This window comes from Rattus norvegicus, chromosome 12, assembly GCF_036323735.1.
Source record: "Rattus norvegicus strain BN/NHsdMcwi chromosome 12, GRCr8, whole genome shotgun sequence".
Lineage (NCBI taxonomy): Eukaryota > Metazoa > Chordata > Mammalia > Rodentia > Muridae > Rattus > Rattus norvegicus.
The window spans coordinates 40,866,947-40,894,571 of NC_086030.1; the positions used below are offsets into that span (position 1 = coordinate 40,866,947).

The window sequence follows — 27,625 nt, forward strand, 5'->3', positions numbered from 1 at the left end:
TGAGAGTGCTGCTCTGTGCAGATGGCTCCCGGAACTCTACAGGTGGAAGGCCATCCCTCTGTGCCTGGGGAGCCTCTGCTAGGCCTGTAATCTGCTGTCTCAAACCCTGTTCTGATCGTTTCTTTCTTCACTCAGTCACTGGGCCCGAGGGTCCCCAAAGGCCGGCCAGTAGAGCCCTGTTGCCTGCCACACACCAGTGTGAGCTGAGAGAGAGAGACACTCACCTAGTTTTATGTGGACTTTGTCTGTGGAGAGAACCACAGAAGGGTACTGGTCAGCTGTAGGTGGAGGGGCGAGCCCAGTGTTGGCTGGGGAGGCGTCTCGAGGGTAGCAGGCGGCTTCAATGAGGTTCAGCTGGCCAGTGCGCTTCACTTTGTGGCCGAGCCCATAGACGAGCACACGTGCCCACGGAGCCTTGTACAGAGAGGAGCTGAGAGGAAGTGGGGGTTAAGACAGGCTCGGCTAGGCCATGCACTGAGCATAAGTCATCTCCACCACCTTTAGAAGGTTGTTCTCTATAAAGCCTAGGTCCCCACAGAAGGAGATACAGGAAGTTAGCTATAAAGATGGTGTAAGGGGTTGGGGATTTAGCTCAGCGGTAGAGTACTTGCCTAGCAAGCTCAAGGCCCTGGGTTCTGTCCTCAGCTCCGAAAAAAACAAAAACAAAACAAAACAAAAAAAAAACCCAAAAAACAAATAAAGCTGGTGTAAATTGAGGGCAAAGTCAGCTGGAGACACATCCCGGGGCAGTGCTGTGGAATGATCCACTTAGCTTTGCTCTCCCCAGCACCAGCTCTGGAGAAAGGATAACTTACTCTTTGCGGAATCCAGACTGACTTTCTTTGCAAGACACAACAACAAAAGCTGCTCCGGGGAAATTCACATCCATACTGACTTTGGACTCGGAAACTGGGAATTCCTCGGAGGGGAACTGCTCTGGTGCTGTCTGAAAGGACAGGCATAATGAGCAAGTGTAGCCCAGACACAGGGTACACTCCATCTTGTCGCCTTCTCCAGGACATGCTGCAATCCATGCAAGGGGCTGGCAGCCTCTGGGGGAGAAGGCGGTCTGAAGCAGAAGAGCTCCCACAGAAGCGCTGCCCAGGGTGGATCATGGGAGAGCACTATCTATCCAGTGTCCTCACGGCTGGGGCCACGAGCTCAAGCCTGTACCTGCAGGAAGGCGCAGATCTGCTTTGTCAGCTCCAGAAGGCTGTCCTCGCCCTGGTGCAGGGTGCGGGTGATGGCCACGCTGAGCCACTCCCTCAGCGTCTGGGAGTTGCCCTGGTAGAAGAGGTCGGTGGCAGAGCAGCTCTGCGAGTGGATGCAGTGCTGCAGAGACTGTGCCAGGAGGATGGAGCTGGAGCTGATGGTGCCATCTGGGGACAGGAAGAGAAAGGGACAACGGTACAACCACAGCAGCCAGTCCCCGGGAGAGCCGGGGAAATGGTCATGGAGAGCACCCCCACCCCAGGGAAATCGCATGGGAAATGGGAGACAGGGAGGCCTGGGCCATCAGGGCAGTGTGAGGAAGTCAAGAGCATTGGCCTTGAAACTTGTACTTTCTTCTTAGGAGTACAGTGCTTCAAATGTGTATGCACAACGTGTTCATGTATGCACATGTATGTGCATGCCTGTGCCAGAGGTTGATGTTGGGTATGATGTTAGTAGCTCTTCATCATAATTTTTGAGACGGGGTCCCTCACTGGACTGGACTAACAGGCTAGTCAGTGAGTCTCAGGGATCCCCAGGTCTCCATCTCCCTCACAGTGACATTACCACTGTGCCCGCTTTTTATGTGGGTGCTGGTGACTGGAATTTAGGGCCCTTATGCTTGTACAGCAAGCACTTTACTGAGAGCCATCTTCCCTGCTAAGTCTCTTAGAGATACATGTGAGGTAGCCTAACCAGCTGCTCTGGGACAGCCTCGTCTCCACTAATTATGTTTTGGCACATGTGACTACTGAGACTTGTCATTCTCTAATGGGCTGGTGGAGGCTGCTGATGGCAGGCTAGTGGGGAGGTGATTGGCATACACTGACTGGGACACAGTGTTGCTTGGAACAGGGTCTGTGGAGGGTGTCTGTGCCTCCTATCTTGAGTGCTCAGAGGTAAAAGGGAAGTTGAGTGCCAGAGGAGACAGAGGAGCCCTTAGTCCAGGGTGAACCAATGAGGGATTCCCTTACTTAACACTGCCTAGATGGGCACCGAAAGCCCTTCCCCAAGCATCCTAAACTTAGCTGGCTCACACGGGCATCTACAGAGCAGGTTGCCAGGGCACCTCTCTGACTCTCCGGGGTCACAGAGTACCTGTGGCAGTAGTCCCGTGCTCAGTGAGTACTCAGTGGGTCATTACATGAGTCTGGTGAGAGAGCACCTCAGCTGTCTAAGAGCAGTGAGCATGGCTGCCACAGGCCTCTGCGACACTCCATGGTAGGATGCTAGGATGCAGTTCACGAGACCACTCAACCTTGGCGCTCTTTTCCTCCAGGCAGGTCTTACCTGGGAGGGGAGGAGCAAGGAGCTGATTGGACAGGAGCTGCAGGTGCTCTAAGGTGATGTCTCGGATGGCAGGGATGTGGAAGAGCCGAGTGAATAAGTGAGGTAGCTTGGGGGCGAAGATGTTGAGCAGGGCCATGCGACAGTACAACCGGGCCAGCGCAGCCTCGCACCGCAGCAGCTCTCTGAGGGAAAAGAAAGGAAGATGCGACACCGAGCGTTGATGGCCTGGCCCTCACCCCTGAGCAGAGCTCTCGGGAGTGGCATGGGGTGGACAACAATGAGGACGTCACTACACTCTCGGCTTTCTCTTCTGGCCCTGTGGTCTCTGTTTCACGTAACTCATTTGAATTTTAAATAAGTTTTCTTTAAACACATAGTATTCTTTAGGCTTTTTTTTCACCCCAACTCAAAAAACAGCCTGGAAAAAGAAATGAAAATATCTATCCACACGAAAGCTTGCTAGCATAAATCCACAGCAACAGTGTTTATAAGAGCCATAGAGAGAGGCAAGTCCACACGACTGCCTGTTACAAGGTAAGGTAACACAGACTGGCACGGTCAGCGTGACGGCAGCACACAGATCCCCGACACAGAAAGAGCCCAGGAGGGAAGCAGCCTCAGAGGCTCACAGGGTGCCGAGGGAAGCACAAGCCCCAAGTCCTCCACTCGAGAAGCCACAGGAAGATGACCAGAGGAGCAAGCTCTGACTCGCCCGAGAGCATCAGCTGCCTCCACAGCGGTCTAGACAAGCGCTTCTCAACTTTCCCGACGCTGTGACCCTTTCATTCCTCATGCTGTGGTGACCCCAACCATAACGTCATTTTGTTGCCATTTCATAACTGTAATTTTGCTACTGTGATGAATTGTAATATAAATATCTGATATGCAGGATATCTGATATACAGCCCCTGTTAAGGAATCATTCAACCCACAAAGGGGTTGTGACCCCAGAATTGAGACCCTCTGGTCTGGACGTCGAGGGCTGAGAGGTCACAGCTGAGGAAGAGACGGCTCACACGGACCTTCAGATCGAGAGGACCAGAGAAGGAAGGTTTGGATGAAACCCAATTCCTCCACCTTACACACCACACTTGGGTTATCTGAACTTTCCTCAGCCTCAAACGGCCTGGGTCCAGCCGTCCCTGAAAGGCACTGCAGGTGGGGAAGAGGAACTGCGCTGGCAGGGGAGCCCACAGCGTGTAGTCCGTGCGCACGCCTGCACTGTCACTTGATCCCTGTGGACGAGCCAGTGCTGTGCAGAATGCTGGTCTTCCCGTCTGCTCAAGTGTTACCAACTGTGGCCTGGGATTTTTGTTGTTGTTGTTTCCCTGTTTTGTTTTTGTTTTGTTTTTTGAGGTAGGTTATCAGTGTGTAGCCCTGTTGTCCTGAAACTCCCTCTGTAGACCAGACTAGCCCGGAACTCACAGAGATTTGCCTGCGTCCTCCCTCCTGAGTGCTGGGATTAAGTGCTTCTACACTGGGCCATGGCCTGTTCGGATCTGGTGACAGCTTCAGACAACCCCGTGGAATAATGTACTATTCCAGTGGGACGGCACATGCTGGAAGCCCGGAACTGCCAGACAGAGCCAAGCTGGGCATGGTGGCTCGCTGTAACAATCTTAGCACTCGGGAGGCAGTGAGAAGAGGCCAGCCAGGACTATATACTTTAAGAGAGGGGAGGAGGAGTTAGAGACATATTCAGCTCAGTTCCACACTGATGCCTGGAGAGAAATTGGTTGTTGTCATTAACTGCAGTTTAACTAGGGCTTGATGTGTCAAATTCAGGCGACCCTTGAGCTACAGGCACACACATGGGTCTGAGAGGAGAACCTGAGATGCTGAAGGACAGGGAGCGGAAACGTGGTCTGTAGAGGCCTTTATTAGAGAATTCACTTGCTCCTCTGCCTTCTTCTCAACTGCAGCAGGGACTTCTATGAGGGAAGGAATGAATCATACAGGAATTTTTATTTATGTTTTGTTTTTAAAAAACACAACACTTGGCTGGCCTCCAACTCACAGAGACTCTCCTGCCTCTGTTTCTTGAGTCTTGGGGGCAATATTTAATAGTGCGTGGCAGGGAAGGTGACTGATCATCACTAGGTTTCCCTAAGTCTCCACTGCAGCGCTGTCCCTTCCAGAATCTCGCATGGTACCACACACACAGCCAGTGTTGAGGGTACACTTGGTTACCAAAAGACAGCTGGCCGCTGTCTTCCCATGAATGAACTGGATGTCTCATTGGTCCCTCCTGACTTCTTTTCTCTGCATGTCTTTATCTCTCTAGTGGGCTCTGTCCCAAGTATACAATAGAATGCATGTGACATAGGCCATGTGCTTCTAGATGGGTCTTTTTTCCCCATCCCCTGCGATTGTGCAGTTGTCGTCCCTCCTTCCAACTCTGAGCTTTGAAGGAGAAGCCTTCTAGTCAAGCATCCATTCCCTAAAAGAAAGGAAGGCCGTTTTACCTGTGAATCTGAAGGTTGGTATTGTCCAGTGTGACCAGCCCGTTAGTGGCCGTCCTGCGGTAGCCCGCAGGGGGCCTTTCTAGCATGTCGATGGGGTACCAGTACCGCACCAGCACCCCTTCACTCCGGAGGTATGTCTCCACCTGCACCAACTCATTCACCTGCAGGGAGAAGCGCACATCCGAACTGCTGTTCTGAGGATTGATTCTGGTTGTCAAGTTCATGCAAAGATATGCAGATGGTACAATCTCTAGATATCGTACTATATGTTGTATTTAGCTGCTACTTTATGAACAAAATTAATGAACCCAAAGAGAATTTACAATATACACATTGATTTAATCTCTCCACCACCAAAGTATTTTTTTTTCTTTTTTTCGGAGCTGGGGACTGAACCCAGGGCCTTGCGCTTGCTAGGCAAGTGCTCTACCACTGAGCTAAATCCCCAACCCCCAAGTATTTTTTTTAAGGCATGGTCTAGTTGTGTACCCCCTGCAGGCCTGGAACTCAGAGATCGACCTGCCTCTGCCTCAAAAGTGCTAGAATTAAGGATGTATACTACACCTGGCCGAAAGATTCATTTTCATTATTATTATTATTATTATTTTTTTGGTTCTTTTTTTCGGAGCTGGGGACCGAACCCAGGGCCTTGCGCTTCCTAGGCAAGCGCTCTACCACTGAGCTAAATCCCCAACCCCTCATTTTCATTATTTTAATTACATGTACGTACACACACCCCCATATGTGCACGAGCATTGAGAGCAGATAACCTTGGAGGTCAGAAGAGGGTGTTGAGTCCCTTGGAGCTGAATTACAGGAGGGTCTGAGCTGCCATGTGGGTGCTGGTAACTGAGCTCAGGCCCTCTGCATGAACAGTATAGGCCCCTTAACTGCTGAACTCAGCCCTCTGCATGAACAGTATAGGCCCCTTAACTGCTGAGCCATTCCTGAAGTTCAACTTGTTGGGGTTGTGTGTGTGTTAGGATCAAACCCAGGATCTCGTACACATGGTGTCTACTCTACTACTGATCCTCACCCACAATTCCTTTGGGTCTTGATGCATAGCTTAGGCTGGTCTGGAACGCTCCTACCTCAGTCTCCAACTACTGAGAATATTGGTGTACACACCTACTACAACTTTTGTGTTTTGGTGTGTGCAAATGTGTGTGTGTACATGCTTGTGTGTACACACGTGTGTTGAGGCTAGAGGCTGATGTTTCTAAGGTAGTTGCTTTATACCTCAGTTTTTTGAGATGGTATCTTAACTGAATTCAGAGTTCCCCCGATTTGGCTACTGTGGCTGGTTGGTAGGCCCTGGGGATCCGTCCCTCCTCCCCCAGCACTGGGGTCACGGATACACTGTTGGGTCTCAACTCAGGCCCTAAAGCTTGAGGTCCAAAGACTTTACTGACTGAGATACTTTCCCACAAATTTTCCTTTAAAGATGATTTTTTTTTTGTTTATTTGTTGGAGTGTTTATTTACATGCATATTACATGTATGCTTGGTGCCCACAGAGGCATAGAGAAGAAGGTGACAGATTCGTTGGAACTGGAGTTACAGTGGTTTTGAGTTACCAAACTCAGGTCCTTTGTAGGAGCAGCAAGTACTCTAACTGTTAAGTTACTTCTCCAGTAGTCTCATCCAATAAATTCTTAATTATAAATTAACACATAATAGAAAACATTAAAACCTATTTTAAAAAATCTTCAGGAGGAGCTGGAGAGAGAGCTCACTGGTTAAGAGCACTGACTGGTCTTCCAGAGGTCCTGAGTTCAATTCCCAGGAACCACATGATGGCTCACAACCATCTGTGATGGGATCCGATGCCCTCTTCTGGTGTGTTTGAGGACAGCTACAGTGTACTCATAAATAAATAGATCCTTTAAAAAAAAAGACTTCAGGAAAAACACGAAAAACATTAAATCAAGTAAAAATTAGAAAAAGCAAACTTTATTAAAATAACCTTTGTGTTACAGCTTTTATTGCTAATATCTTAAGTAAAATTTTAATAATCCCTAAGTAGAAATTATATTGGCATTTGAATACAGAATGCCTATCTATGAGCTTCCTTTTAATTTCTACCAATAAAATACAGCTATCAGGCCAAGGCTCTGCTTTTTAAGTTGTTAGCCTAGGGGCTGGGAGTGACTCAGCTGCAGCTGTCAAACCTCCGGCCTTCCCCATGTCACTCCCTGTCTGTCTTCTATTTCTGCCCCTTCGAGTCCCCCTGAGCCTCCGGAGGACAGCCACTGTAAAGTGGAGACAACCACCAGTGAGCGGACACTGCTGGTCTGACAGAAGGCACTGACACAGCGAGAGTCAGTACAATGACGTGCTCGGAACCATCTCTCTCTCCCACTCTCTCTGCAGTCACAGAGCCCAGGCCTTACTTTCTACCTCCTGTCCGAGGAACAACCTGACGCTGTCCTCAAGGACATTGGACCGCTTGGCTCTGCACTGGAGACGTGGCGGCCTGGGTGCAGCCCACTGCCATAAGCATTAGACGTCCTTTCCGCAGCTGCACTTCCGCGTGGTTCCCTCCCCCCTTTCGAAGAGTTATTTTATGTCTATTTCTGTGTGTTGTCCACGTGACTATGTGAACATGTGTGGGTCTGTGTGCTCACCGAGGCCAGAAGACGTTTCTGATCCCTGGCGCTAGAGTTAAGGCGTCTGTGAGCTATCTGACATGGGTCCTGGGACTTGAACGCTGTTCCTAATGACAGAGTCAGTGCTTTTAACTACTGAGCCACCTCTCCAGCCTGGTTTCCTTGTTTTTAACTTGAAGAGAAATCTAACAGCAAAATACATTTTTCATGTGTCTGTGTGGAGCTGCAGACAGAACCCCAAGGCCCTGCATGTTAGGCACCCCATCCTGTAGTCCCTTTGTATGGGCACAGGAGCCTCTCTCCACACACAGGATTGGAGTAGCCTGCACAGCTGTTTACTTACTGAGTCAACATCTAGGACGACTCCATGAAGGCCGAAGGTTTTTAGCATCCCTCGGATGGCAAATTTTGGCAAAGCAGTTCCCACAGCACTGCTAGCTACATTGCTGCTGTCTGGAGAGCGGGTTACAACCGTGAGACCTGAGGAGGCAGAGGAAGTACCACGTCACCCTGGGAGGTTGTACTGTAGGGTCTAACACAGTCTGCAGCATGTGACAATACCCTCAGTTTTATTATAACCATCAAAGGAACACAGCTGAGCCTGTAAAGCGATAAGAAAATGGCAGTCTTCAGAGTCATGACTAAAGAAGGCAAGCCATTAAAAACGGGCAAAGGACTCATGAGGTGACCCTCACTGTTACTTGTCAACCACCAGGGGGATGTGCATAAGAGCACAGTGAGAGCCTTCACACCCACAGCGAGGGCTGAGGTAAAGAGACAGATGGGGCGCACGGCCACACAAGTGGCACTCATGAATGCAGGACAGTCTAGGTGCTTTGTAAAGCGCTTTGGCAGTTTTTCAAAGGGTTAAACACACAGGTACTGTATCGCCTAACACTTGTACTCATGATTACAGATGCCAAATATCGTAACACATGTGCATTTCTCCTGGAGAAATGAAGATGTATGTCCACACAAGAGTGTGAACACCACTGTTTAGAGCAACATTAATGCTCATAGACAAAGAGTAGGGCTGATTCAAAGTCCACCCATGCTGAGTGGAAACAACTAAGGCCTGGGCGCATCCATACGATGAAGCTTTGCTTGACAACAACAACACAGGAAGTATTGATACACGCCACATGGAAGAACCTGGAAAACGCAGCAAGGCCTGAAAGATGGTATGTTAAACGGGTGCACTTGTCACAAATGTCCACAGTTACGGTTAAGTCCACGGACAGGAAGCAGAGACGCAGTGCACAGACTCTAGGGAGAGGGAAGGACGGGCAGATAGGGAGCAGAGACTCTCTTCGGGGATATGAACAGCCGTGTGGTGATCGTAAACACTGCCGAGGCAAACATTCAAGAGGGGCAACACTTGTGTTCTTGGAAGTCATGTTGGGGATTGAACCCAAAACCCCAGCACTCTCCCACTAAGCCACACTCTCCCAGACTCCAAAAGATGAGAAAACAAAAGGGGGTGGGGAGCACAGAAATAGATATTCCTTCACTTATCTGTGATGTGGTTTTTTTGAGATGTACCATTTTGTGGTTTTTATTTTACTTTTTGGTTTTTTGAGACAAACAAAATGTCTAGCTCTGTCTGTTCTAGAACTCACTATGAACACCAGGCTGGCTGCCTGCCTCTGCCTCCCGAGTGCTGGTGTTAAAGGTGTGACTACCACTGTCCTTGCCTGTTTTTTCTGAAGCAGGTCTCTGTGTAGCCCTGGCTACCGTGGAACTCACTACGTAGATCAGGCTGGCTTCAAGCTCAGAGAGCTATCTGTCTTTACACCCATGGTGCTGTGATTAAAGATGTGGGCTATCATACCTGGCACTAAAATGTACCCGGATTTATATTTATGTAAACACTGTGTGTTTGTGTATGTAATGTACCCGTATTTATACTTATGTAAATACTGTGTGCTTGTGTATGTATGTCACATATCTAGGTGCCCATAGAGGCTAAAAGACTGTGTCAGAGCTGGGGATGGCATTCTAGGTTGTTGTGAGCTGCTATGGGTGCTTCTGGGAGCCAAACTCAGGTCCTCTACAAGAGCAGACGTATCTGTTGAACCATGTCCATAGCCTTAGCTATGGTGTATTTCTGTAAAGATTATGAGGCAGAATAAAATCAGTGGCTTAAATTTCTCTCCGTATGTGCTTCTCTGTTCTTTCTTCAAAGTAATGGGTGATCTTAGGGAAACACACATGTCCATTCTAGGAAGGGCTCCCCTAACCCAAGCTATTGTCAAATGCACTGTGCAGCAAGGTGACTTTGAATGGATCTTGTTACTCCATCTTTCAAGTGCTTGTAAGACGAGAGCGTGCCCCCTGCCCAGCATGCCAGGAACTCCCCTGACAGCTGCTGATGCCAGGGAGCTCTGGGCATGTGGGAGACACTGCTTGAGCCACACGCATGCCTTCGAGGCCCACCAGGACACTTGAGCCTGGGGGAGGTCACGTGACTCAGAGTAAGCGTGCCCTAAGGGAGCCAGCCGCTGCTCCTTTCAAAGGGAAGGTCACACACAGAGGAAGGAGGAAGCAAAAGCAAAACCTTTTCGAACTTTGTCAATTGTGAACTTGTTTGCTTCGTCTTTAATGTCCTCAATGGTGGGAAGATAAAGGTCTCTGGGGATGCCGCCATTCTCCTCATAGAGAAACTCAACTGTCTGCCGGGCGATGTCCACCATGCCTGCAAACACAGCACACCAGGTAATGCCTCAGGGGACACAATCGTCACACCAACAGAGCACTGACTCGTGCCTGGAAGGGACCGACGCAGAGCGTTTCTGTGCCCTTGCTGGGAGGATAGTTCGTATCACATTTAACTACTGTGTCACTTCTATGGCCTCCGATGTGGGTGCCCAGTGTGACAAAGGCTGAAAGCACCAGAGTCAGTGCTGCCAGGCAGGGCCGTGACACGGTGGGAGGAGCTGGAGCTTCTCAGGACAGGACATTTGCCAACAAGGGCACAGGACCATGGTGGCATTTAACTTGAACTAACTCTGAAGGACAAACAACAGAGCAAACACAGAGGCAGCAGAGTGTGAGAGCAGTGTTTGTTTCTGCCTTGCCATGTCTGTGCTACCACAAACGCTGCTGAGAGGCAGACTGGTGCTAGCACCTTCTACCCAATGTCCTGCAGGGCCTGCGCTTGCTTGCTTTGAGACAGGGTCACTATGCGGCCAGGATGATCTTGAACTTGCCACCCTCCTGTCTGAGGTCAGGCCGGCGCCCCTCTATCCAGCCGCTTTGCTTCAGTTACACTTAGAGCAAAAGCAGCGCTATCGTATTAATGACACTAAGCCAAGTAAGACATGTCCATGTACTTGGAAACAAAACAAAGGGAAAGCGCTGGGGAGTCGAGGAAGGCAAAGGACCTGTGTTCAGTGACATACAGGGGTAAGACACAGCCAGCCAGATAGCACCTGAGGAGTGTCTCTCCCTGAACTGTTTCTCACTCATCCCTCCAGCCAATCAGTGACTCTTCAGGAGAACAAAACACAGCTGACCTAGTTGTAAAGCACCCTTGATCTGGTCCAGGCCCGACTTCCGCTCAGCTTCATTTCGGAAGCGTCTCCGGATGGTAGGGAAAACCTTGGTCTCCCATGCTTTCACCAGCAGCGCGTAGTGGTCCTCCTGTACGGAAAGGAAGCTTGTGAGCTGAGCAAAAGCTTCATATGCAGGAACTGTGGCTCTAGTGCAAGGACCTGCCCTGTTCAAGCCTGGCCTAAACACAAACCCTTAGGTGCCCCCGCAGCACCCTTTCCTTCCCCCATCAGCAACCTCTCCCCATCCCCGCCAGCAAGCTCTTCCTTCTTCCAAGCCACCGAAGGACTCACCCTACAGCTCGGATTTCCTTCACCTTCCAACACATGGACCTTGGCAGCTCAGCCTAGCAGTCATGGCTACTCATGGGCAGTTCAGAATGAGTAAATGACTACTCACACAAGGACACAACTGAAAGCTAACAGCACAGGCCCTGTCCCGAGTCCCCAGCGAGCTAAGTGCTGCCCAGTCGTGAGCCAGGCTGTGGGCTCTTACCTGAGGGATGTCATCATCGTCATCATCGTCGCTTTCATCATCTGCAATGGGAGGTGGGTGGGGGTCTGGGCCAGAGGTGATGAAATTCTCATAGCTGAGCTCGACTTTATAATGGCAGGAGGTGTCACTGTCATATTCTGTAACAAAACACAACGAGACTCTTCATTCCTTTCTTCTTTCACAAGGCTAGGGACAGACTCTTGTCCATTCTAGGTATGGTTTCTACCACTGAGATATGTCCTCAGCCTTTGAATCTGTCTCTGGATGTATCTATGCATATGTATCTATCTTTGTGTCTGTGTGTGTATGTATGCATGTATGTATGCATGCATGTATATATGTATGCACCCATCTATCTATGCATCTATGATCTGTGTATCTACCTATGTATCTAGCTGTGTTTCTACGTATCTCTTGGTCTGACTATCTAAATGTTGAGATGGGGTCTTGCTAAATTGCTCAGGCTGGCCTTGTCCCCACACAGGCCTTGAATGTATTATCTTCCTGCTTCAGCCACCCAAATACCTGAGCTTCTAAGTCTATGTCATCCCAGCTGTCTATGTGAGTTGTTTTTTTTTTTTTTTTTTTTTTTTTGTTCTTTTTTTTCGGAGCTGGGGACTGAACCCAGGGCCTTGCGCTTCCTAGGCAAGCGCTCTACCACTGAGCTAAATCCCCAACCCCCGTCTATGTGAGTTTTAAGTGATCAGGAAACGTTGTGTGTAGCACACAGCTGTCTGTCCGCGTCCTTACTTCTGCCATCTTACCATTACTTGATGACCTCAGTTTAAAGAGGTTTTGGATAAAAAATTATTAAATGAGTAACGCTGTAAAATGAAGTGATTTCCTATACGTGTCTGGGCTTTTAGCTTCCTGCACTATACTTCCTCCACCTGCATGGTTAGCACCACGAATGGACACTCCAGTCTGCCCCGCCCCGTCTGTCTCCCTGCACTGTGGATGCCGAAGCTAAGTGGACTTGAAGAATTCACAGCACTCACAACAGCACTAGCGGGGGCGGGGGGAGGACGGGGCTTACGCTGCTGGGCTGTGGCCACTGCTGCAATCCGGCATGGTGGCCCATGAGTGCCTGGGTCTGACGCAATACTGGTGCCAGCATCGTTGTCACTGTCAGATGCCATGGCGAATGGCAAGGCCTCGAAGTTAGCGCTGATCTCCTCTGCCAGGTCAGTGCACAGGTCAGCAGCGTTACGGTGGGCCTGTCCTTCAGCATACGCAAACGGGCGGGAGCCAAAATTGGCTCGAGTTTTTGTGTTCTAGAAAGAGCACATATAGGATTTAGGTTGTTTACACTTTCTTTCTGTCTTTTTGATTTATGAACAATGAAGTACACTTCAGTGGTTGCTAAATCTAAAGAGCGGCCCAAGAGATGGCAGGTGGGAGACGCAGGCCCAGGAGCAGGCATGTGTGAGCCGTGCCTGGAGAGCTGCACAGCTGTCTGCCTCCCTTGGCCATCCTGTTACAGAGCTCAGGTTCTTGCCAGTCACTGTCACTAACACTTGTACCCACTCCTGGTCCACAGGGTTTTGCTATGTAGCCCGGGCTAGCCTCAAACTTTCAACAATCATCTTCTTTTGCACTCTTTCTTCCTTCCTTCCTTCCTTCCTTCCTTCCTTCCTTCCTTTCCTTCCTTCCTTCCTTCCTTCCTTTCATTCTTTCTTTCATGTATGTGAGAATTTTGCCTGTATGTATGCTGTGCACCACATGTGTGCCTGGTGCTTGAGATGCCAGAAGAGTATGGAATCCCTTGGGACTCGAGTTACGGCTAGAGGAGCATCCCTCTCTCTCTCTCTCTCTCCTGCTGACTTGGCTCTCAAGAACTGGATATCAAGGCTGCACCACTGCACCAGGCCAGGGGCTGTGCTCTATGCCACACCACTGCACATGCTGCTCCTCCCTCTACCTGGAAGTCTCCCCTCTAACTTCCCAGACAGTGGGACGGTCTCCAGGTTAGCTTAACTACCATGTCTTCAGAGGACAGGGATACCCTGGCACTTAGAGACTAGATTTTCATTCCAAGGGTTTACTACTTTGTGACTACCTCTATACGTTCCTGTGATTATCTGACTAATGTCTAACTGCTCCAATTGATTATAGCATGACAAAGACGGACAGCATCAATGCCTTGCTCTCTGCCTAAGTTCTACATGGTGCTCACACACAGATGCTGGGGACACATCTGCTGAGTGAATGGAAGCATGGGACAAGGAGAGGAATGCTACTTTTCCTGAGACAAGAAGGCTAGAGAAGCTCACTTTGAACATGGATTCTGCTGCTGACCAGTGTGGAGTCCACGTGGATAGGCATCTGGCTATGCACTGGGAAATGGACGAAGATGGGGGCTGCAGCAGCACGTCAACAGGAGCCTGTGTGTGTGTGTGTGTGTGTGTGTGTGTGTGTGTGTGTGTGTGTGTGTATGAATGTGTGAGTGAGCGTGTGTGTGTGTGAGACGGTGTGCCCCTGTGAACGTGTATGTATGTATAAATGTGGGTGTGAGTGAGCATGTGTGTGATTAGGTGTGCTGGGTGCTGGGGGAAGAGGAATGTTGAACTTTTGAGTCTTTCCCAGAAAACTCTCCAAGCATCTGCCATTCTACATGACTCAGAGGGTTGCTCTCACAAGCTCTTTTCAGTGGTCTTTCTGTCCTCGTTAAGGAAGGATGGCTAAGGGGAGGTCGGAACAAGAGCAGGCTATGCTCTGGACACAGCGTCGGCAGCCCCAAGCCTGCAGGGTCCATCAGGGAAGCAAGGAATCACTTCTGCAGGCTCCCCACGCCCATCAGTGTGCAGAGGACGGCTACATAAAAGCCCTGTCCCTTTCTAGTCAGGACGCACTTCTGAAAAGAGTTTGTTCTTCTCTCCTATCGAGGTGACTTGCCTTCTTCTGAATGTGAACCACAGGCCACATCCCGCCAGAGACATCTTCTAGGTACGGTGTGAGGCGCTGCCCGCAGTATGTGAAGTACACCCGACCTTTGGCTGGCTGCCCTGGAGGAGGTGGAGTCCCCTCGGTCCGTTCCCAGCCGATCCCTGCCACATCACCTACAGCAGAGAGCAGGAAGCACACACACATTTCCTCCTTAACTATTAGGTGAACTCTAATTTGGAACTACGTGGTGAGGGACAAAAGCAGCCATGTGTGTCCCCTGCGTTACAAGGTGGAGGTTCTAGGCTAATGGCTTCAGCATACGAGAGCTGTGGTGGAAAAGTCAGACGGCAAGGGCAGGCGTTTGCTTTTCACTCCAAGACAAATGACCCATTTCCAATTGCTAAGTTTATTCAACTTTAAACCATCTAGGCCCAAGGCTGGCACCCACAGAAGCATGCAGAGTAAGGAGGCCCCGCTGCACTGACCAGGACAGAGTGTGACATCTAAGCGGACGCTCTTCCACTGCAGCAGACTGGAGCCATTGTAGTGCACAGCTCGGCCATTGCTGGGAGGAGAACAAGAGAGTCGAGGCTTAGACTCATGTGGAGAGGAGGAGGGAGAGAAGGAAGGGCAGGCAAGGAAGGAATCCCCAGAGCCAAGAGCAATGCTTTCCCAAACACTACAGACTTCCAACTAGCACTGTCCACACTTGGCTTAAGGCTGCTCTGCTGTCCTGTTAGTATTACAATAGCCCAGCAGAGCCCAGTCTACAGAAGAGCTCATGGTACATGGATTCAGAATTGACTGGGAAAGAAGAAAAACAGGTTTCTTGTTGCAGAACAACTGGGCTAGAACCATGTGGAGGAACAAAAGCCTCCACAGAGGAAAATGGCACTTTCTGTCTGAACGTCCTCAATCACACAAGGGCCCTTCGGCTCCTTGAATACCCATAAACACCTGGGGGAAGTCACTTTCTCTGGAACCCTGACCCATTCTTATGAAAGGGTATCACCACGCAGCCCTGGCTGGCCTGGAACTTACTAATGGACCAGGTGGCCCTCAAACAAAGATCTGTTGCCTCCTGAACGCTGGGACTGAAGGCGAGCCCAACCATGCCCGGCAGCGCGCTGTCGTTTCCGCTGAAGTAAGAACAGCCACTTACTTGTGGAAGAGGCAAGTGCCCACCGGATTGGTCCATGCCCCATCACGCTTCTCAGCCTCTGTAGCAAAGCCAAATGAGACGATTGGTCCAGTGTCGTCATCAGTGTCTCCATAGGAAACAATCTCAATTTCCCAGTAGAAAGACGGGGCCTGAAGAGACAGCAGCAGAGGGTGACGTCAGAGGGGCAAGTGGCCAGGCCTAGCACCTGCCGCTTCTTTCTCAGCTGAGGGAGGGAGGAGGCAGGTTGACATGCACTTTCTCACCTGAACTGGCAGCGGGGAGGTGGCATAGATGAATGTGCCCCGGGGAAGACCTCCTCCAGCACTGGGGTCAGCCAGGAAGGTGACAGAGGTGAGGTGAGATGAAAACATGCAGGCGCGAACTGGAGGGAACACTCGAGAAGGGCTCCAGGTGATCTCTTTGGGCTGCAATGGGGGACAGGAGGGAGGGTTCCACTCAACAAAGCAGAAAATCTCATTACTCTTTCCCAATGTGATCAAAGCATGGGTTCTCTTTTCTCCTTTTCATTTTTTGTTATAATGCTGGGAATGGACCCCAAAGCCTTACACCTGCTATGCCAGGCCTTCCATTCAACAACACTATCCCCGTGCACCCCCATTATACATATGGAAGTCTGTCTTTGGGTAGAGAGGGCTCAGAGGCTGAGTGCACTGGTAGCTCTTCTGGTCTCAGACACGTGGTATACACACAGGCAGGGGAAACATCCAGACACCAAAGTAAAACTTAATCTTGAGAAGCTTCTCGATTTTTTTTTTTTTTGATCTTTAGAGACAGGGTTTCTCTGTGTACTGGAACTCATTCTGCAGACCAGGCTGGCCTCAAGCTCACAGAGATCAGTCTGCTGCTGCCTCCTCTCCTAAGTGCTCTGGATTAAAAGTGTGTGCGCTACCATGCCCGGCATGAACACTCTGTTTTTGTTTTTTTGTTAAAGTCCCAATGAGAACTTGGTTTTGGTTTTATTTAAAAAGAGAGAGAGAGAGAGAGAGAGAGAGAGAGAGAGAGAGAGAGAGAGAGAGAAAGGGAGGCAGACAGGCAGACAGACAAGCCCTTCTGCGTGCCAGGCCCACTGAGGTGACCCCTGAGCCGCAGCTGCTCATCCTCCTGGCTGCCTCCCCATTGCTCCTTCTCGGGCTCATGAAGCTGCTCTTTGGTTTTCTCTTTATTCATTTTTCTCTCATTGGGCGGCTGTCTGTCTCCTCATGCTCCAATCCTCATGGCTCAAGCGTCAGGCTTCCCTATGAGAGTGTCTCCCCACCCACCCATTCCAGCACATCCCAGAGAACCGCAGCCACGGAGCGTTAGCGTGCACAGCGTGTGGTGAGCACTGCGGCTGCTGGGACTCACTGGCTGCAGAGAACAAGCTGGATGCGGACACACGAATGCCTCAATGTGTTCACAGGGTACCCAGAGACGGCTGGATGCCAAGTGAGACTGGTGCAGGCTTTGTTTATGGACACCGACGTATCTACACACCTCTCAGACCACATGATTGCCCACGTCGAGTCACACACCCCTGCCTTCTGGTGTGCGTGTGGAGTTGTAAAGCCATCACCATTCTGGTCTAGAGCATTTGTTCCCCTGCTGTAAGCAACCCCACACTCAGCAGAAGCCAAGCTCCAGCCTCTCACTCACTTCTGTCCTCCTCCAGCCCGTCACACCTGCTGCTGCTTCTGCAGTTTTTCTATACACACATGGGATCTGGACACCTGTGGGACCGTGTGGGTGGCCGCTATCTGTTTATGTCATGACTCATGGCTTTGCTATCATCTTATTTTGCCATTCATTCAACATTTGATGGACATTGAAGCAGGTTTCATTTTTGAGTATTGTAAGTAAAGCTGCTACAAACATAAAAACGCAGCATTTTTTCATATTTGCTATTACTCAGCCATGTGCTAATTATTTGAATACTGCAGTCTAGTATTTCCAACCACAGCTCGCTCTGCTTTTTGAGACAGAGTCTTTCACTGATTGGTTAGACTCACTGGCCAGGGAGCCCGGGGACTTCCTGACTCCCCAGCGCTGGGGTTATAGGACATAGCTGGTGTCCAACTCTGCGTGGCAAACACTTTACCATCTCTCCAGTTCCTTAGCTTTTGTTTAAAACTGTCTTTTTTTATTCAGACTTCAAAGATATTAATAAAATCCTGCTGCGTAGTGTAATGTTCCACCATTCAAAGTGTCAGCTCGGCACTCTTGGACATCCAAAGGTGACAGTGTGGCTGCCAAAGACTGCACGCGTTCCTCGGAGACAGGCGCGCCACCTCAGAGCTGCAGCGCACTGTCTAACGTGACACCTGTCCTTCCTCAGTGGCTGAGTCGCAGACTGCAGAGAGGCGGCAGTGTCTCACCTGTCTCCGGTCGGCCTGCAGCGGAGGTGGAGGAGGCCGAGCGCAGTCCCGATAGAGCATCCTGAGCCTCTCGCACTGCACCTCTACAACTGCAAGCCGCTCGCCTGTGGAGGACATAGCAAAGCATGAAATGGATTCCGGGAGTGGCACCAAAAGGACGCCATTACACACGGGGCCCACTTACATCCTTATACAAGAGGAAGTACCCAGAGCCGCCTTCGGGCTCCTCACAAAGCTCAACAGCCACACGCCTAGAGGACAGCGGCCTGGACGTGGTATTCCCCAGGGCCTCCAACCCCAATCCCAGAGCACTGGGAGCACCTAGGCCTACACAGGCTTTGAAGATGAGATTGTGGAACTTAAGCAAAGCCCGTCCACAAGCCTCAGGCATAAGACAAACACTTAGCAAATGACTCTTAGGATTCTTATCTGAAAAAATTGGAACCCCACTCTCTTATTTTATTGTTTAAAAATAGGGCCGTTGTGTATAGCCGAGGCTGGCCTAAAACTTACAAGTTAGCTCTGGCTGGCCTGTAAGTTAACCAGAGTTATAGGACTGCTGGCAGGCCCCACTCATGCCAGGTGAGGGCACGAGGCCACCTAAGCTGATTGTAAGCGTCAGTGGCTGGGCATGTGGCGCTGCCTTTATCCCAGCATCAGGCAGGTGGATCCCTGTATGAGGCCATCCTGGTCTAAATCAAAACCTCCAGGATGCTGTGGTTATACAGTGAGACTAAATAACAAACAAACAAGAACAAAAAATAAAAACAAAAAAATCCTTGAATTTCTTAAATGCAGGCCATCCTGAAGAAGGACACCAATACAAAGTCTGTGCTTAGAATCCAAATGTCGCCAACCCACAGTCAGAGTGCACAGCCATCAGTGAGTTAATGTGAACGTAGAAAAGAGAGCAGGGACCTGGTCCACTTTCCTGGAAAACAGAGGCAGCAGACTCTGTGTGTGTGTGTGTGTGTGTGTGTGTGTGTGTGTGTGTGTGCGCGCGCGCGTGCATGTGTGTGCACGTACAGACTATTCTTGAGACACTGCACAGTGGTCACTGGCACTCACCTGCACTGCACTCCTGGGCTACGAGATTCAGGACTTCCACTGCTGCTGGACACTGCTGTATGAATTCCTCACAAAACAGGCTGTCTTCTAAAAGCTGTGCCATGACCAGGCAGGCTCTTGATGTTAAAAGAGTCACAACATGTCAATATTCATTCTTTAAGACATCAACTGTGAAACCGCTTCAATCAAACTTGTCATTTAGACTTATTTTCCACAGCAAACCCTCTCTGAAATACATAGTTGGCCCTTCACACCCATGGGGGTCTGGAGCTAGGGATCTGACCATCCAAACTGAAAATACTTGGAAAAAGCTTCTCTTGCACTAAATGTCTATGGATCTTCTCTGCTGGTCACCGTCCCCAAACAATGCCAGTGGCACAGCAATCCTTCCACAGCACTGGCATGCACAGGAAGCTCAGAAACCCAGAGGCATGTGACAGTACTGGAGGATGTGCGGGCTCCACACTCGTGCTGTGCCGCTCTATACGAGGATGTGGGCAGTCGCAGGTTTTGTACTTGAGGATGGCTCTGTAACCACTCCCCACAGACACCATGGGATGTCTAAGGAGCCTTTGCCCAGTCACTGCTGCAACGCAGCTTCCACTGAGGGACACAGGGTACCGGTGATCAGTCGTTACGGATCTGCATCACCGAGCCTTGTGAGCAATGAGAGCACTGCACAAGTTAGGGCGGCGAATCCAGAGACCAGAAGTCTACACTCTGACTTCTCTCATGTAGGCCAGCGCACATGCGCACATCTGCAAAGTTTCTGCAGGAGACCCTGCCACGCTTGTCTAGTGGAGAGTCAATGTGTCTGTAGGCAGACATCTCCTCTCTGACACATTTTCCTGTCACTAGGTTGGAAAGTGATGGAACTGAGTCACTTGAAAAAGTGGCCACGTGATTCCTGCTGTAAACGGGTTCTTTCAGCAGAGCAGCCAGTGCGGCCCAGGTGTGAGCCTCCACGGCATGGCGCCCTGCAGCCGGTGTGAACGGCTCAGCCGTACGGTGTGGCACAGTAAGCACCAGGGATGCAATCAGAGGTGTAGGAACTGGGAACGCAAGCTGCGGCAAGTGCTGCGTGACTATGGTGCCTGTTACTTAGCTGACGTGAACTTTGGGCTATGGACCTTTAAGGTCAGGCCAACTTACCTGGTTCTGATTTCAGCCAGAAGCCGGACAACTGCCATGACAGGTGCCGAGCCATCTCCTGTTGCAGGAAGAGAGGTGTGGATAGAGAGGCTGCCTTCCTGAGGGAGCAGCATGGACTGCACTGCCTGGACTACCTTCTCAGTAATGGACAGCTTATGAAGAGGCAGTGCCTGTGACAGAAGGGCAGGCCAAGGCAAAAGGCACAAGAAACAAAGGCATGGTCAGTGTGTGATCAAAACCACCACAGAAAACCACATCCAAGCAACCAAAAATGTCATACACTGGATTATTCCCAGCTAACATCTGGATGAAAACCTTCCTACCCATGTTACTGTGAAATCGTCACGGCTGGTACCGCCCTCATGTCTCTACAGCGTTTGCCCGCCCACACAACAGTCAGCACCTACACAGGGGCTTGACCAAGCAGGCCGGCATCGCCTTACCTCTGACCGTGGAACACAGAGTCTAGACAAAGGAATAGTCAGCGTGTCTGCAGCTTGTGACGTCCTTCTGCAGTCCACAGGAGGGAATCTGACTGTAGCTATGCCTTCCTGTTCATTGATAGAAGCCACAACTCCAATGCTTCCCGATATTCCTCTACCTAAAACCTGGTGACAGAGATTATTAGCAGCACCTGCCCGGGTCGAGTGAGCACAGCTATCTATGGGGATGAGAGGAGGGCTTTGCAGCTGTCACGTTGGAGCTATGGTAATCACAGATTCTGAGGTGCAGCCAAGCCAAAGACATGATGGAGATCACAAGCCCACAGTAATGAGCTCTCCGCAATGAAACACACTATCGTCTCGAGCTTTCAGCATTACTGATGCCCTAGGACACGAGTCCCACGGGGACATCAGACAGCACTGCCTTAGCATTTGAGCAATGCACAGAGTGATGTCGAGGGAAGCTCAGGATGTTTCGAGTTTTACTCCTTAGTTTGACGGAACAAGGCTTGTTGCCCCTCTGGGTAAACGATAGGAGTTAGAGCGCAGGTTAGCTGAGGTGAGGTTTGGGGAGGGAAAGCAGCGGTGGGTTACCTGGACCTCGGAGCCAATCTTGATGGTCTCTTTAAAGCCTCCCAGTGCACAGAGGGCGGCAACAGCCTGGCGTGCAATCCTCTGAAGCTTGGCGAGTTTCCTGCCACTGCTGCTCCCATTTTCCAGGATGCTTTCTGCATATTTCCCTAGTTGTGGAATGTACATCAACGCTCGAGACAAAACCTGTGTGTGAGGAGGAGGGCGGTCGGGCTGCGTAGACGGTTCAGTGGCTAAGAGCAGGTGCTGCTCTCACAGAGGACCTGAGTTTGGTTCCCAGCATCCACACGGTGATTCACAATCATCTGTAACTCAGTTCCACAGGGTCTAACAATCTCTTCTGACTTTCATAAGCATACGGCATGCACATGGTACACATACATATATGTAGGCAAAAGTGACACATAAGATAAAATAAATATATCTTGGGGGGCAGGCATTGGGAATTAAAGCACTGGCTATTGGTCCCAAAACCAATGAAATGACTAATGGTGACCTGGGGCCCAGCTATCACAGGAACTCTGCATATAGGAGAGACAAAACTACCAGGTGTAGCCAGTGCTGTTCTACCATGGGCACCACTGTATCAGGCAGAACAGGGAATATACAACACTATAATATGGGAGAAGCTATCACCAACCAAGGTCCAGCAGGCATTCACTGAGGGAAACCATCCCCACTTTGCATTTCTGAGTTCAGCTCCAGGGCATGCTTCAGGCCCTAGCCTGAGGAGTGGCCTAGAAAGGGGAATTACAGAGCTGAGGTTCTGGCACCTAAACCAGTGTGAGGCGTCAGTGCGAGACAGAGCACTCAGCAATGTGATGGCACAGAGGCCTTCCTAGGACTTCCAATAGACTGAACATGGCCAATAAATCAAGAATACAGGACACTGGTAACAGTCTGAGGCAAACAAAAAGAAACAAGGGCTGCCGCGTCTCTCCGATATGCGGAGACTTGGCAGGGCAGGGGAGACTGCCGGAGTGTAGCTGTGTCTGACTAACTCGGGAATGCTCTCTCCCGGTGACCCTGTCTAAGGTTTTCATTCTCGTTCCCTTGACTGAGCAGCAGCCCCACACTAACCTTTTCTGCCGTTGTGGTCCATATCTGAGCAGCATTAGATTCTGGTGCCATTAGCAGGCTATGAAGCAAGGCGATCACTTCTGCGGCCATACTGTTTGCTACATGCCCACTGATGAAGGGGCGCACGGGGTCAGTTCTGCAAGTGTGAACACAGAAGCATTTCAATGCTCAGTGATGGCTAAAAGTACAGAAAAGGCTGGGGAGGTAGAGGCAGGTAAATCTTCAAGGCCAGCCTGATTGTTATAGTAGGTTCCAGGGCAGCCAGGGCTACACAGAGAAACTCTCTGTGTGTGTGTGTGTGTGTGTGTGTGTGTGTGTGTGTGTGTGTGTGTGTGTGTGTAGGGAGTTGTGGGGAAGGGTTACAGAAAAGTGGTTTCAGAGCTAATGTAGGATGGAAACATTTCCTGTTCACACCTGATGAAGGGCTCACACATAACAAACAGAACTTGTTGACTGACAAATGACAAGCAAATGAACACCAAGAAGAAAACACTTCTTGATTTTTTGGGGGGCGGGGGATGTGGAGAATCCTCTGTGCTATGCTCTAAGTATCATCTGTCTCCCGAGGGCCCACAGTGATTCGAGTGTGGTCCTAGGGTGGAGCTAATGGGAGACTGGAGGTTTGTGGATGACTGGGACTTGGCTTCACAGGGGCTAGTTACAGGAGGGCTGTATAAAGGCCTGAGCATGGCTCCTCCAACTCTCCTTCGCTCCTACATGGACATGGAAACACTTTGTCATGCACAGGATCTGTCATGGCAATACCAGCACCTGAACCTCCAAACCAGAGGTAAGTAAGTTAGGAAATGCTGACTAACACACCCTGTAACAATGACCCCAAGCTTCTTAGCACAGAAACCTTGGGGATCAAAGAGTCCCAGACTGCTGCGGTCACTCCCTGCAGCACCATGAGCCCTTCCAGGAGCTCTCCCCTTGACTCCCTGGGGAAGACATTGGAGAAGGAAGCACTGTGAGCAAACAGTTGGCTGACATGGGGAGGCTCCTCTAGCTGCCATGTTCACTGGCTGGGAGCCTCAGCAGCCCTGGCTCTCCCCTGAGCAGTCCCAGGCACTGCTTTGGGAGCATTCGCTACTACTGAGTAGTTCTTGTCCCCTCTCCTTACTTTCAGCAGGTCAGGGATGGTAGAGATTCAAACCCTACTAACAGACCACTCTGCAGTGTCTGGAGGAGCACTTCCAGGGGAGCACCGAGAGCCTCACCTGGCCAGTTCCGAGTTCCTTTCTCGGCAGATGGAGGTTTGGGCCGTTTTCTTCTTGTCACCTGTGGACAGCCCACTCACAGTCTCTGGGTTGATGGATTCCACTGGTGGCCCGACACTGACAATGAGGCCCGACTGTGCCCACTTGGTTGCTTTCCTGAGGGCGGCTGAGGCCTCTTCTGTGATCACTTCACAGCAGCCACCCTGGGGTTTGGGTTGAAGACACCTGCATGGCTCATTCGTTCTTCCCAGTTCAGACTCTCTCAGATCTCTTCCCCATCACCAAAGTGATCAATACCACAAACAACATGAAACACGCATACGTTATGATTTCCGTAAACTCTGAATCCCGTGGGTTTTATCCTTTTGTGATTACAGTGTCCTGCTCTACATACATCACAATCTGCTGGACTGGTTTGCTTCGACATGCCTGACATCTCGTTATCCGAGTGTTAATGTCTTTAGCTATCCCGTATTTTTACATACATAGATTGTGTTCTGTTTGGTTTTCACATAAATCCGAAGAACATGCTGTGACCTCACTATGTAGCCCTGGCTAGCCAACTCTGACATCACCTGCATCTGCCTCTGAGTGCTGGGATAAAAGGCGCATGCCCCCACGGTGGGTTTCAAAACCCTCTGGATTTTTTTTTTGGTTCTTTTTTTTTTTTTTTCCGGAGCTGGGGACCGAACCCAGGGCCTTGCGCTTCCTAGGTAAGCGCTCTACCACTGAGCTAAATCCCCAGCCCCAACCCTCTGGATTTTAAGATGTGTATTCACCCATGCTCGATACTAATGAGTGTTACCATCTCATAACAATACCTCATTAAAATACGGTTTATAAAACTGTTCATAGCTGTTGCTTTTCTTCCTTTAATGAGCTGTGAGTGTGAACATATTTTACATCTTTATGATCTGTCTATAATCCCTTTTGTCTGTTGTTTAAGACTCTATGTATGCCGGGTGAGTTTCAAACCTGAGATACGGTGATGGGAAACCTTAAACTTCTCATTCTCTTTCCCCTTAACCTCTCCAGCACTGGGGTCACGGGTGCAGGTCACCACTCCTGACTTACAAAGTGCTGAGGATTAAACCCAGGGCAAGCGCTCTGCCAGCCTAGTCACACCCTCAGCCCTGGTAATTCTTGAGTGTTATTCTCTTAGCAGCTTTCAATTTCTAAACTATTTTAAGACTATAAACCTTTCTTTAAAAGGCTAAGAAAAAATTGTGGGTCGAGTCTAAGAGTTCTTTTATGAGGAATGTAGCTTAGTTGGTAGAGTGCTTACCAAGCACGTATAAGGCTGTGGGTTCAATCCCCAGCACTGCAGACACCAGGCGCACATCTGTAATCCCAGCTCATGCGAATGGAGGCAGTGGGATCAGATTTAAAAATCATTCTTGGCTACTTAGTAAGTTTGAGCTGACACCTAACTTGCCTTGTTTCCATTGCTCAGGCTGATCTCACCTACTACTCAGGGTGGTCTCAGGACTGCTCAGGCTGGTCTCACCTAGCTCAGGCTAGTCTCACCTAGCTCAGACTGGTCTCAGTACTGCTCAGGCTGGTCTCACCTATGCCTCAGCCTGGTCTCAAATGGAGCTTCAGCTGGGACTGCAGTCGATGCTAACACCTCCAACTGAATCAACTTCTTAAAAAATAATTTCTTAAAAATACAGGCAAGGGCTGGAGAGATGGCTCAGTGGTTAAGAGCACTGACTGCTCTTCCAGAGGTCCTGAGTTCAAATCCCAGCAACCACATGGTGGCTCTAACCATCTGTAATGGGATCTGATGCCCTCTTCTGGTGTGTCTGAAGACAGCTGCAGCGTACTTATATACAATAAATAAATAAATAAATCTTTACAAAAGAGAAAGCAAAACATTAAAAAAAACATAAACAAAACAAGACAAGAAGCTGAGTGTCGGGCTGGAGAGATGACTCAGTGGTTAAGAGCACTGACTGCTCTTCCAGAGGTCCTGAGTTCAATTCCCAGCAACCACATGGTGGCTCACAACCATCTGTAATGGGATCTGATGCCCTCTTCTGGTGTGTCTGAAGACAGCTACAGTGTACTTATTGATAATAAATAAATCTTAAAAAAAAAAAAAAAAGACAAAACAAAAATGCCTGGCTTCTTCTGGAAGTCCAGAGTGTGGCAAAGGCACTTCTGTCACTTTTCTCCGTGTGGTTACCTTGGTCATGTCTCGGTCCATCTTCACAACTTTTTCCATGTTGGCACCAGTACCAAGTCGAAAGGGCCGTCCTTCTGAGCTGCTGCAAGAAGGAAGGCAGAGAAGGTGAGCCACTATGACAGGGGAATGTGACAGAGGGCTGTGTCACCCACTAACCTAATCATGTGCAGGCACCATTTAATGCTAAAACTGGCGTTAGTGTATGCACGTGTGCACATGTGCTCATGCACCACAGCATGGGTGTAGACAGCTGAGGACAACTCATAGGAGTCAGTTCCCTCCTTGCGCCAAGTAGGTTGTGGAGATAAAGCCCGAGTCACCAGGCTGAGCGGCAATGAGCTTTATTGCTGCACTGTCTTGCGGCACCTAAAGATAGCTTTTAAAATCCACACTCTCCCTTAAAAATAACCTCCTTCATAATTACAGACATTTTAGGACCCAAAACAAAGTCTGTTGTTTTCTTAAGTGTTTTGGTTTACTTATTTTAATGTGCACTAGTGTGTGGCCTGCATGCATGTATGTGTGAGGGTGTCAGGTCTCTTAGAACTGGAGTTACAGACAGTTGAGAGCTGCCATGTGGGTGCTGGGAATTGAACCATGGTACTTTGGAACACCAGCCAGTGCTCTTAACCACTGAGCCATCTCTCCAGTCCCGAGAAGTCTGTAAGAATTCTGAAATTAGCACTCAGGAGGCAGAGGCAGGCGGATACTGTGAGTTTGAGGACAACCTGGTCTACTGAGTGAGCTCCAGGACAACCAAGGCTGCTACACAGAGAACTGCTATCTTGGAAAACAAAACTAAAGGATTCTGACATTAAGAACCTACATGAAAATGAAGCACAAACAAAAGAGCAGGGCAAACATCACGTCCTGAAGACAGCTTGGTAGGGCTCTGCATAAAGGAGGCACTCTGAACTCTGAGGCAGTCTGTCAGGAGGCTCAACAGCAGCATGCATGCAAGGCTGCAGGGAGGAAAGGCCTGGCTCTCCTCCTAATGACCCATCAGTCCTTCGGTGGTCTGAGCAGCCACATGGGAGGGCTCCACCTGAACACTCACTGTGACCATGCTCACATGAGGCTATCTGCTTTCATATGCCATTGCGGCAAACAAGGGATCCATCCCACGGGGATGAGTTCACAGACACTGCAAAGGAACTGGTCTGCCGTCTAAGTGACCCTGGGCTATACAGCAGGCCTCCCCGCCTTCTTGTAAGGACAAGGTGACATGTCCGAATCTGCAGAGGGCTGTAGAGTGTTAACAACTGAAGCACTGACGGTCCTTCTCACAGCGGAGAGTCACTGCACACCCCCAGGACACGGGAGGCTCAGCACATGCTTGAGCCCTGTGCTGGCTCACACTGGGGTTCTAGAGGCCCAGGCCTGCAGTCAGGAGTGACAGACTCCGTGGGTGCCTACTTGGGTTGTCAAGAGGACTGAGTCAGTCACCATAGCACAGGGTTAGTACAGTGCCTGTGGCCTCTGATGTCATGCAGCTATCACTATCAGTCATTGCAGTCACCTCAGCAATGGCTGCAGGACCTCATGGGAGGACTGGTCTTCCCGCTTGTGGATAAATATGGAGAGCTTGCCATCCACCGCTTCACTCTCTTCTCCAGGATCTTTATCTCCTTTTAAGGAATTCTTAGGACTGGTTTTTGTCAGTGTGGTGTCAGGTTCAGAAGCAGTTGGAGAGAGAACCGTCTGACATCCTTAAAGCAAAAATCAAGGCCCATTCAGAAACATTGCAGAACTATTTGTGGGGCTCCCCTCCCTTTCCCGTCTCTCGCCTTTACACAGAGCACACAGGCACATCTGGGGCCTGGCCACCGCAGGACTGACCT

At 50.0% G+C, this 27,625-nt stretch overlaps 1 protein-coding gene across 14 annotated transcripts in view; it reads right to left on the reverse strand.

Moving 5' to 3' along the window:
• Hectd4 (HECT domain E3 ubiquitin protein ligase 4) overlaps positions 1-27,625 on the reverse strand; it is a 191,353-nt gene that overhangs the window by 66,715 nt on the left and 97,013 nt on the right. For 13 of the 14 annotated variants that reach the window (XR_010056783.1, XR_010056782.1, XM_039089873.2 and 10 more), the window contains 23 exons: positions 27,304-27,493; positions 25,785-25,866; positions 23,597-23,799; positions 22,377-22,512; positions 21,300-21,482; positions 20,706-20,870; positions 20,263-20,432; positions 19,111-19,226; positions 18,043-18,146; positions 15,934-16,095; positions 15,671-15,819; positions 14,994-15,073; positions 14,518-14,681; positions 12,659-12,896; positions 11,623-11,759; positions 11,091-11,217; positions 10,133-10,270; positions 7,919-8,055; positions 4,968-5,128; positions 2,503-2,684; positions 1,174-1,379; positions 816-946; positions 225-430 (listed from right to left, as the gene is read on the reverse strand). Coding sequence is in view for 12 of the 14 variants with exons in the window: in XM_039089873.2 (XP_038945801.1) it covers positions 225-430; positions 816-946; positions 1,174-1,379; positions 2,503-2,684; positions 4,968-5,128; positions 7,919-8,055; positions 10,133-10,270; positions 11,091-11,217; positions 11,623-11,759; positions 12,659-12,896; positions 14,518-14,681; positions 14,994-15,073; positions 15,671-15,819; positions 15,934-16,095; positions 18,043-18,146; positions 19,111-19,226; positions 20,263-20,432; positions 20,706-20,870; positions 21,300-21,482; positions 22,377-22,512; positions 23,597-23,799; positions 25,785-25,866; positions 27,304-27,493 (3,567 nt within the window). In the remaining 2 variants the exon portion in view is untranslated. The remainder of the gene's footprint in view (positions 1-224; positions 431-815; positions 947-1,173; positions 1,380-2,502; positions 2,685-4,967; positions 5,129-7,918; positions 8,056-10,132; positions 10,271-11,090; positions 11,218-11,622; positions 11,760-12,658; positions 12,897-14,517; positions 14,682-14,993; positions 15,074-15,670; positions 15,820-15,933; positions 16,096-18,042; positions 18,147-19,110; positions 19,227-20,262; positions 20,433-20,705; positions 20,871-21,299; positions 21,483-22,376; positions 22,513-23,596; positions 23,800-25,784; positions 25,867-27,303; positions 27,494-27,625) is intronic. The other variant, XM_039089874.2, reaches the window with a different exon arrangement.